Raw genomic sequence first — 11,941 nt, 5'->3', positions numbered from 1 at the left:
AAAGCACTTTCAACACCACGACTGGAACCAAAGTGCTGTACAGAAAAAGATAAGGGGAAAAAAAATAAGAATAATAAGAATAATATAAAAACAAATGAAAAATAATAATAGTAAAATATATAAAAAAATTATAAAAATACATAAATAATAATAGTAACAGCAGAATATGTCATACACAGCTAAAAAACATTGCCAAAAGCTAGAGAAAACAAATGAGTTTTAAGCGAACTCTGAAAAACACCCAAAGTTGGAGAAGTTCTAATAGACAGAGGAAGGGCATTCCAGAGCCTAGGAGCTGCCACAGAGAAAGCACGATCCCCTCTACATTTTAGACGAGATCGCGGAACCATTAGGAGTAGTTGTTCATTTGAGCGCAGAGATCTGCTGGATTGCCAGACACTAATTAAATCAGTAACATAGTCAGGTGATAGACCATGCACAGCCTTATAAACATACAGCAACGCTTTGAAATGAATTCTGTATCGTACAGGTAACCAATGCAGTTTGATTAACGCAGGAGTAATATGCTCTTTCCCCTTTGTACTTGTTAAAAGTCTGGCAGCTGAGTTCTGGACAAGCTGCAAACGAGAGAGAGAGAGCTGATTCAAACCCAGATACAACACATTACAATAGTCCAAACGAGATGACACAAAAGCATGAACAACCTTCTCCATATCTTCAAAAGAGAGGATGGACTTCAGCTTAGATATTGACCTTAGATGGAAAAAGCTATTTTTAACAACAGCATTAATTTGTCGGTCAAATTTGAGCTCAGAGTCAAAGATGACACCAAGGTTTTTTACACAGGACAGTTTCTTCCCAGGAAACTGCCCCAGGCAGTCATAGATATCATTAACATAACCCTTATTACCAAATAAAATCATCTCTGTCTTATCTTCATTCAATTGAAGAAAATTATTTGCCAACCAGCACTTAACCTCTGTCAGACATTGATGCAGAGACTGCAAAGCACATTTATGGTCCTGTTTCAATGGTAAGTAAATTTGTGAATCATCCGCATACAAGTGATAATGAATCCCAAATTTTTCAAAAATAAAACTCAATGGCAACATATACAGAGAAAATAAAATTGGTCCCAGAATAGAGCCCTGAGGAACCCCACAGACAAGAGGAGCAGTAGAAGAAGAGTAATCACCTAAACTGACTGAAAAAGTCCTATCCTTCAGATAAGAAGAGAACCATTTTAAGGCTAAGCCCTGAACACCAACATGATTCTTGAGACGAGCAATAATTATATCGTGATCAACTGTATCGAATGCTGCAGTAAGATCTAACAAAATTAGAACAACACAACTCCCAGAGTCAACATCTCTTAAGATATCAAAACGAATAAACGAATAAACATTAATAAAATAAACAAACAAACAAATGTAAATGTACTATTTATTATTATTATTATTACTATTAAATACATGCATACATAAATAATAAATATTAAGCATAATAAATGTTAGTAATAAAATTATAAATATTATTATAATTGTTATTATTATTATTAAATAAATAAGTAAATACATCTATTAATAAATTCCTAGTTTTCCAGTTGATTTTGATTCTGCTGAATATTCTGTATCACACGATAAAAAGATACATTACAAAAGTTACTTGAATCTTTCATGTTTCTTTTAACACGGAAGGAAGACATTTAGTCCATTTTTTCCAACTGATATACATTTTTATATATACTTTATATACATTGACATGCATTTCTTTCAAATCTCATTTGCACTTGTGTGCAAGATGCATCACGGTACATCAATAACGTCAAACGTCATTGGTTTGTGTGCGTCTCATGCCCAATTAAAGCACAATGATATTCAAGAGCCACAGTGTAAAGGAAGATATTTTTTTCATCACACAAATACGTATGGCTTCCAAAGACTTGCATTATAGTGCAGTAGTCATATGGATGCTTTTATAATGCTCTTGTGGTCTTTCTTTTTTGTTATTTTTGGAGTTTAATGGTCTGAATAGCAGGGGTTTCTTTCACTATATAGAAAATAGCAGCTCAGATATTGTGCAAAACATCTCCACATGGATTTGGTACAACATATGGGTGAGCGAATGATGATGGTTTTCATTTTTGGGTGAACTATCCCTTTAACTTTATTCCTGAATCGTTTTTGAACTCCTCTAGAAGAAAAAAAAGCAAGAAAGAAAAGCACCTGTAAGTATCTGTGCATGTGCCAGGAGGCCTGTTTCCCATCATTGACTGCTTCCACGGTGGTATTGGCCAGACCGGCCACATCGCCCCCAGCGAACACCCACGGCTCACTAGTCTGCATGCTCTCTGGGTCCAGCTCAGGAAGCCCCCATCTGTTTAACCTGATGGGAGCCATGGCCTCTATCACTGCAGAGAGAAAGAGAGAGAGAGAACTGATAAAGAAGAGAGGAAATTCATGAGAGGAAAAAGGTAACATGGAAAAAGACCTGCATAAAAGGAAAAGGAAAAACCTGATAGACTGGAAATGGCAAGAAAATAATACGAAGTCACTGACAAGACAAATGACGAGAGGTTTTTTCCCCCACTGGCGTTTCTTTTTCTTTTTGCGAGGTTAATGTAACATCTCCTGGTGCATTTCATTCACTGTTAGTAACGTTAGCGGGAAGATAGTCTGTCAAACTGATCTACATTCTGAAATGACCACCCCTCCTCTCTCTTGAACACACACCATCCATCTTCTAAAGGCACGGCTGCTCGGCATGGACCACGTCCTACATTTATCAATGAAGGTGTGAAAAACTTGTTGCATCTTTCCCAATAAGACTCATGGCTGTATTAGATCAAATGGGTGCTTCTACTAAATACTGAGCATTTTTCAGTTTTTCTTTTTTAATAAATCTGCAAAGATGTCAACAATTCTGTGTTTTTCTGTCAATATGGGGTGCTGTGTGTACATTAATGAGGAAAAAAAATTAACTTAAATGATTTTAGCAAATGGCTGCAATATAACAAAGAGTGAAAAATTTAAGGGGGTCTGAATACTTTCCGTACCCACTGTATATAAAAACATGTATATAAATACATTAAATAAATGTAAAATACATATATTATATTAAAATGTATAATATAACAAACATTACTGTTTATCAATTTAATAATGATATGATATGATATGATATGATATGATATGATATTATATTATATTATCCACCTCTGTTCGATATGATATGATATGATATGATATGATATGATGTATGATATGATATGATATGAGATGAGATATATGGGGTGCATTTATTTGATCAAAATACATTAAAAGAAAAGGAAAAACCTGATAGACTGGAAATGGCAAGAAAATAATACGAAGTCACTGACAAGACAAATGACGAGAGGTTTTTTCCCCCACTGGCGTTTCTTTTTCTTTTTGCGAGGTTAATGTAACATCTCCTGGTGCATTTCATTCACTGTTAGTAACGTTAGCGGGAAGATAGTCTGTCAAACTGATCTACATTCTGAAATGACCACCCCTCCTCTCTCTTGAACACACACCATCCATCTTCTAAAGGCACGGCTGCTCGGCATGGACCACGTCCTACATTTATCAATGAAGAAAATTCCAAATACAGATCTAAGGACAGGATGCCCAAGATTTATTGCACATTATGAGGATTACTATGGAGGAATGGAACTCTTCTCTCTCCTTATTGAGTAAAAAAGTCAGCTGTATATTGGACAATGTTACTTAATCACAAATGACAGAATATCATCAGCCATGGAAGAATTACATTAACTGACTCACTGTTACATTTTGAAATACATCTATTATTATATTATATTATATTATCCACCTCTGTTCAAGAGTGTAATGTCACATCCATGATGATTTCTGAAGGACCAGAGTTTTGTTTTTTGTGACCCTGGACCATAAAACCAGTCATAAGTAGCACGGGTATATTTGTAGCAATAGCCAAAAATACATTGTAAAAATCATTAGGATATTAAGTAAAGATCATATTAAATAAATGTAAAATACATATATTATATTAAAATGTATAATATAACAAACATTACTGTTTATCAATTTAATAATGATATGATATGATATGATATGATATTATATTATATTATATTATCCACCTCTGTTCAAGAGTGTAATGTCACATCCATGATGATTTCTGAAGGACCAGAGTTTTGTTTTTTGTGACCCTGGACCATAAAACCAGTCATAAGTAGCACGGGTATATTTGTAGCAATAGCCAAAAATACATTGTAAAAATCATTAGGATATTAAGTAAAGATCATGTTCCATGAAGATATTTTGTTAATTTCCTACTGTAAATATATCAATACTTAATTTTTGATTAGTAATGCATTGCTAAGAACTTCTTTTGCACAACTTTAAAGGCGATTTTCTCAATATTTGGATTTTTTTGCACCCTCAGATTCCACATTTTCAAATAGTTGTATCTCAGCCAAATATTGTCCTATCCTAACAAACCATACATCAATGTAAAGCTTATTTATTCAGTTTTCAGATGTGTATAAATGTACAAAAAATTGACCCTTATATGACTGGTTTTGTGGTCCAGGGTCACCTATATAAACAATAGATGCTCTGGTGACTGTGTACACTGTATATCGAAATCATTTACATCCTGTTTTCCATGATATGTCTCCTTCAATAACAGGCAGCAACAAGCATACACAGCAACAATCAGATTTTCAAACACTGAAAGAGAGAATTCTGTATAAACTCCAAACACCAGAGCCTACCCAATACTTCTAAGTAAAAGTAAATTGAGTTTTCCTCTTCCTCCTCATAACTAAGCTTTCGATTTCCTTGCGGGCGATTAAAGAGACCGGCTGAAGGGAAGTGATGTTAAGAACAAAGTTGTAATATCTTCCAGTGGGCTGGCAGGTCAGTTCAAAGACAGAGAGGAAGAGAGATTGGCTTCTACACTTGACACTGTGCCTGTAATCCTGATCGTGAACACTTTTTCTTGCTCTTCTTCTCTATTATTTTTTCCCTTTATCTCCCTCTAATGTCTAGAGTTCTCTGCAATTGTCTAGACCTCTTCAACAGTCTCACTTATCCTATTTCAACACGCACACACACACACACACAGAGACGCTAACAGTGAGTTGTTTTTCTTTCTCTCCTGTCCGCTCTGGAGAGGTAGTAGAGTGTGTCAGGCCTCTCATAGCCCTCAGAGATCATTCTTAAGTAAAGCAGCAACTCTCTCTCGCTCTCTCTCTACCCATGGGCATTCTCCTCACTGACAGATGCAAATTGCAAGGGTCCATTAAGCAGAGGAATCCACACTGGATAAAGGAGAGGATGGGGATTGTGGACCAGCACACTAGGATAGTCATCATTCCATCAGAATGACTTCCCATTGGTCTCTACTGCAATGGCACAAATTTCAGTGTTAGTCATTTGGTTTAACAAACTAAAGGGATTGTTTACAGAAAAATAATATTTCTGTTATTTACTAACCCTCATGTGATTCTAAACCTGTATGCTCTATGCTAACTGTGGAACACAAAAGTAGAATTTTTGAAGAATTGCTGAGCAGCTCTTGACACAATGAGCCAGTCCACTGCGATCAGGGAAATTTATAATTTTATAAAAATTATAATAATGTATTTTTTCCCAGGAGAAGTACATATTTTTTTGATAATTCTAATGAAACTGAAACATTAAAATTACTTTTCTATAAGGTTGTTTCTGATAATATTCTGGCTAATGACCGATATATATATATATATATATGTATATAAAACATGCACAAATTTATGAAATTAAAATAACACATATTTTACACAAAATGTATTCAAATATTTTTTTTATCATACTGGTGCTGATAATCTCAAAATGGTCAAATAAAATAATAATTATTATTATTAATTAAATAAACATTGTTTTTTTATTGTGCTTTTATGTTTTAGAAATTTTTTTTTTTGTCATCTTTAGTGCTTGACAGTCCCATAACATTCATATTTAGACACATTTTGCAAAAAATCTGTTTAAGTTTCTACAAAAGAATTAAAGGGGTCATATGATGCTTTTTTAAAGATAATTATTTTGTTTCCACATAGTGGGGTAGATATGTGGGGGCGTGTTAGAATGAGCCGTTTTAGGGGGGCGTGGCAGAGTCTTAACTTTGATAAAGAATATCTCTTTGGTTTTGAGACTTTAGTCTTTGCAACTTCAGGGATCTTATCTATGCACAATCAGCTTGTAACACTCCAAAGAGAAAGGAAAACTTGAAATCGCATCATATGACCCCTTTAAAGTCATATCAGTCTGGAATGACATGAGGATAAATAATGACAATATTTTCAAGTATCCTCAATCTGTTCTAATTTGCTGGTTTTTAATATAAGAAAATCAATGCATAAAGCCTTGTGTTTGACTGTGTCAAGCTCAAATGCAAGTTGCTGTTCAGTCTTGTGCCAGAGAAAGCAAGCAGCCTCATTACCGCTGATGGAGTGTGATTAATGGAATGCTGATGTTTGAATATTCGGCTGAGCGGGTGGGTGGGGGCGGAGCCTTGGCTGGAGTGACAGGAGCCGGATGCAGAACACTCTATCACAATCCAGCCCCTCTCCCCCACAAAGAGATGGGGAAAAAAGAAAATGGAAAGAAAAAACAGCCAAGTGTGCGAGGGATCAAATCATCTGTTAGCTCCAGTGGGCAGGCCTGCTAGATTACCAGCCAACTTTTCTAGCCATGTCAGCTGTTCTGGTACCAGCCCTCGACGGCCGCGGCCAGACCAATCTGATGAGACACTTGAGTGGGCAAGTAATTCATATTTCCTAAATGAAAGAACACAGATGAAAAAAAACAACCATCCCTCAGCATTTTTTTCAAAACTAAGGGAAGGTACGGTGCGGACAGAACTGTAGCTGTTGCTTGTGTTACAAAACGCAATATCTGCAATGAAGAAGTTCACTATGATGACAAAAAGAGATGAACATGGGCACGCCCGAACAAGACCGTCTGATTCCATTAAACCGAAAGACAGCCGCACACACAAACGCACAACAACCTCATCAAACACAATAACCTCCCTAAAATCTCTTTGCGAAATTACACTTGCTGGCTTTCGGTCAAGTACACTATTTCCTGCTCCTGCTAAGAGGTGATTTGGTGTGCTTTAATTAACCTTGTAGACTAATTGCTAATAATGATAACCCTCTCCTGCTGCGCAGACCTTTCCTGATGTTTAACATGTTCCACAGATGCTGTGAGCAGGTCAGACATCTTACAATAGCGCTAATAAAACTTACGAAACAACCGGAGGTGCTACATTCAAGGTGAGGATAAACAACTTAGATTACATGCAAGAAAATTAAGAAATTATAGAACCAAATATTGAAGTCCATCCAGGTATAATTGCATTGTGGTGATGTTTGCTGAATAAATACATTTAATAATGCTTATTAACCTAAACATAATGACAATCATATGTTTCTTTTTAAATATAATAAATGCAACCATGCTTATATTCTTATTTATTCATCATTAGCCAAAATGTAAAATGCATTTAAACACACAATCATTATAATGTAATATAGCTACTATTTAAAATATAAGCATGAATATTTTACAAAAAACAGCCATGTGTATTTATGTTTGGGCACACTTGACTGGAAAGTTTCTGGTCATGAATGTTTATCTTGATTGATTGCAATTAGTTTTGTAGATATATAAGCAAATTCTGCATAGACATGAAAATATTTTGAAATGAGGCCCAGAAAGTGTTGGAAAAGTTCTGCCAACACAGGAACTCCATCAATACCTTTTTTAAAGCACCCCATTAGGAAATTAAGTTGATTAACGACTAAAAACAAACTGAAACCCAACTGTTTCAACAGTAACAACCGGTATGAGCTTTTAAATAAAATCACATAAAATACATACATACATATACATACACATACAGTACAGATCAAAATGAGAAAATCTATAAATACTTGATTTTTTTCTGAAATATTGTTAATCTTCATTGCTCAAAATTTCAAGGAATATTGGCTGTATAACACTGATGAGAGGCTTGGTCACTGTATATCCTTACCCTGTTCAGCACTGAACTGTTAAGCAATTCCAGCTGCAGTGTTGAACCGATTCCCTATTGAGAGTCTCTTCACTATTCTGGTATCACTATTAAGGCTGGTCTTCTTTTTTACATGGAAGACCAGCCTTTTGGGGGGACTTGAATGAATTAGTGTCATTGCAAACCTACGTGAGCCCAACGGTACTTTCAGTTTCGCTTTGTTTTGGTTTCTTTAGCTTTATATTTTTTTCATTCTTGATCTGTTCTGCATACCGTTACATTTAAATGATTTGTTTTGGAGTGAGGGGAACTAGGCTATGATTATAGTGTTTATAATGTTTATACATTATAATATTTCACTTTATTTGGTATTATTTCTGGTGTTTCTGGTATTATTACACTCTCTCCAAACGTTCCGCTGCTCACAAAAGAGTGGAGAGAGTAGGTTAAGCAGTAGCACCAATCAACGAGAGCGATTTTGAACGCTGATTTTGAAAGCTGATTGGTCAATAATATGTTAAGGACCAATACATAATCTACAAATCATGCTCCAAATACATCTACATAAATCCGCAATCACTCTGTCTCGTATGCACACACGCACTGTCACGATCTAATGCACTTGTTAATACCGGATCTTTAAAAAACAAATACCGGAACGAAAAAATACAATATTTGACATTTTCTGGAACAGGATCCGGCTCAAATTAAGCACTGGTTGCGAGTGTTGAAACATCAGGTTTTAGTTTGAGATAATTTGTGCTGTTACTGCAGGCTGGTCAGTGGGTAAACTTTTAGTGTGGGTGGGATGAATCTCATTATGGTGAATTCATGTCACCTCCAGTCAGCTCTGGACACTACAGGCTCTCTGTGACATTACACCTTGTTTTTTTAATGCAACCCTAATTGAAAATCATAGCGGGTCTGCCCTTTAGCAGCCTGATCTAATTAGTGGACTTCAACATCATGTCAGAAAAAGTTCTGCTCTGTCACCAGCCCTGAACATGTTGTATACTGCAGCCCACCAATAATTAGCAGGTCTGCTGATTACAGTAATTAAATGATTGAATTGTAACAATTTATATTATTAATCAACTGTTAACTCAGTTCATTTAACTACTTGAATGACAAGCTGTAATCACAAGTACCTGACCACGTCCATCAGTACTAGAGAATAGCCAGATGGAAACCCCAAATCAGTTTTTAGTGCAACCGCTTCAGTTGAGTTTACCAGTGGAATTACACTAAATTTTTTTAGAAAAGAATCACAAAACAAGTACAGTAATTAACATCCGTAATAAATGCAGTGCATTTCACACACTGCTCTTGGTCACAGTTCAGGGACTTGGCGAACAGATAATTAAATGGTTGAAATGAAGATGGTGACTCCGACGCTGGTGACTCTCACTCTAATGGACACGCGGGTCTATCTCTTCACCCTGTAATCACGTCACTAAGACCGTCCAGGAATAATTTTGAGTTGTAACTGTGCGGTAATGACTTGCGTTTGCTCCCAGAGGGCTGACTGCAGGAGCTCAATGCTAATCCATTCACACTCTGATTTAAGACAATCTCCATTTGGTAACAGAATAAAACTCGTTCAAAGCCATTCATCACCACACTACCATCAAAGACAAACACATACAATCTAAATACCATTACAACAACACGGCAGTTTAAAAAGTGTTGATGTTTTAAATAAATAAATAAACATACATACATAGAAAAGCTACATTGCGCGATATAAAGGTATATTGTGATATTTAAACAAATTAAGTCACAATTTTGAGATATAATGTTACAATTACTAGAAATAAAGTAAAATGATATATAAATTTGCAATGGTGATATATAAAGTCATAAAGAAAATTTGCAATTGCAAGATATAGTCACATTTATGAGAAATAAAGTAACTATTGTGATATAGTAGTACTAATAAAGCCACCATCACTTTTATTTTTTTTTAATGTGTGGCAGGGGAAAACCCTAATATTTTTTACTTTAATATTTTAATGTAAAGATCTACCATTATGTGTTGATGACTTAAAGAAAATTATTTCATATAAAAATGTACCATATACACATTTTAAAATAATGTACCAGTAATGTTATAATGTAATGTAATAATATCAACATGTCATGTACCATATACAAACTATAATTATATCGGACCAGCAATGTGTTTTGCTGTAATGAGTTTTAATATAAAATTATTTTTTGATTTAGAATAGAATATATTAGAATATATAGAATATATATAATAGTTTTTGTATATACATGTGCATATGATATGGTCAATCTTTAAGCACCAATTGCTGATTTCCAGACCGTCTGTGAAAAAGAGAAAGTATATTAGCGGAGGACTGGGATGCTTGGTCAAATTTATTCTTGTACTCTTCACTACTTCATCAGAGAACACTGGTGCTGCAAGACAGCCAAGCTAATTTGACCTAAATCAAATGAATAAATCCCTGAAACAACACCAATAACATGGGCCTCATCCATTTGAAAATGGCAGCCGTTCAGAGCGCTGATGGGTTTACTTACAGCATAATGAGCCTGAGTCCAACCCACAAACACTGTGCAGAATCACTAAATTTACTGTGAGACATCGGGTCTGTTCCAATACCTAGTGACTATTCCCTACATAGGAAGCATCTTGTATAAAATTAGACCTGGCAAGTAACTGATTACAAATGCTCTGCATATTCTAAACTGTAATTATTCTGGAGAATTCTACTTGAAAAATAATCACATTTTGGAGGAGTTGTGCTCATTTGTAATAAGGAACATAAAATACCTGCCTGGTCGTTCATCAGAGAGCCGAAAGCACTGATGATATAGTCGGCCTTCAGTCGTATGATCTGCTCCTCATCCTCCACCCACTGACCCGACTCTGTTTGCTCGGTTCGGCAGAGCTCCATTCCATGGACCCGGCCTGCCTTCAGCAACACCTCACGTGGAGAGAGGAAGGGCAGGAACTCACATTTCTCCTCCTTGGCCAGCTCCATCTAAACACATCATAAAGACTCCAATTAAGGCCCTAAAGCAAATAGAACTCACATACAAATGCTTCTGTATATAAATGTTTGAATGCAATATCTGAAATGTCCAAGAGGGCAAATTTTACACTATGAAATATGCAATGAAATGAGGTTGTGTGGCGTATTGTTTGGAATGATTATCTTTGCATAATGCTTATGGGTTCACATACAGTACTATTTTTTAAACATGCAGTATGCAGTAAACTAGTATGTACTTAGCCTAGCCTAACCTATGGTGAATTTCTCTTTCAGGTCAACCAATAATGTCATGCTGGAGCAACAGTTTGAAGAGAATGTTACTAAGCAAATTAGTTAAACTTAGTTAGCTGTTGACGTGTTAATTACTAGCTAACCGAATAGCAACACACATAATAGTACAGGCATTTGAAAGCATCTTAATCGCCCCTTTAGTACTCAGAAATGCACATTTAAAGTGTGCTGGTCAAACAAAATCAAATCAAATCAAATAATTGCTTTAAATAAAAGTATTTATTTCAATAATAAATAAAGATATTTGAAGGTAACTTAACCACACATTTAGTACTGAGAAATGCACACTTACAGTGCATTGGCCAAACATTTGCATCTTATATATTCTTATTCCTATATATATTCTTGTATAATACTGTTCAAAAGTTTGGGATCGGTAGGAATGTTTAATGTTTTTGAATATAAGAAGTAATCAAAAATACAGTAAAAACAGCTTTTACTCCAGACTTCAGTGCCACATGATCCTTCAGAAATCATTCTAATATGATGATTTGGTAATTTTTTTTAAAAGTGTACTTGAATGCATAGTTCACAAAAAAGACACACTCTAAATGTGCAAAAAAGAAAATTCTTTCATTGTTACTCAACATCATGTCTTTCCT

General features: G+C 35.3%; 1 protein-coding gene across 1 annotated transcript in view; it reads right to left on the bottom strand.

The window, feature by feature from the left end:
• Positions 1–11,941, bottom strand: part of LOC107739013 (dihydropyrimidine dehydrogenase [NADP(+)]-like) — a 202,235-nt gene that overhangs the window by 108,637 nt on the left and 81,657 nt on the right. The window contains 2 exon segments of the mRNA XM_016550973.1: positions 2,187–2,371; positions 10,826–11,036. Coding sequence (XP_016406459.1) covers positions 2,187–2,371; positions 10,826–11,036 — 396 coding nt within the window.

The sequence above is a fragment of the Sinocyclocheilus rhinocerous genome, unplaced genomic scaffold, assembly GCF_001515625.1.
Source record: "Sinocyclocheilus rhinocerous isolate Xijiao unplaced genomic scaffold, SAMN03320098_v1.1 scaffold1697, whole genome shotgun sequence".
Lineage (NCBI taxonomy): Eukaryota > Metazoa > Chordata > Actinopteri > Cypriniformes > Cyprinidae > Sinocyclocheilus > Sinocyclocheilus rhinocerous.
Note: the sequence above shows the minus strand (reverse complement) of the source record. Positions and strands in the feature narration are given on the sequence as shown.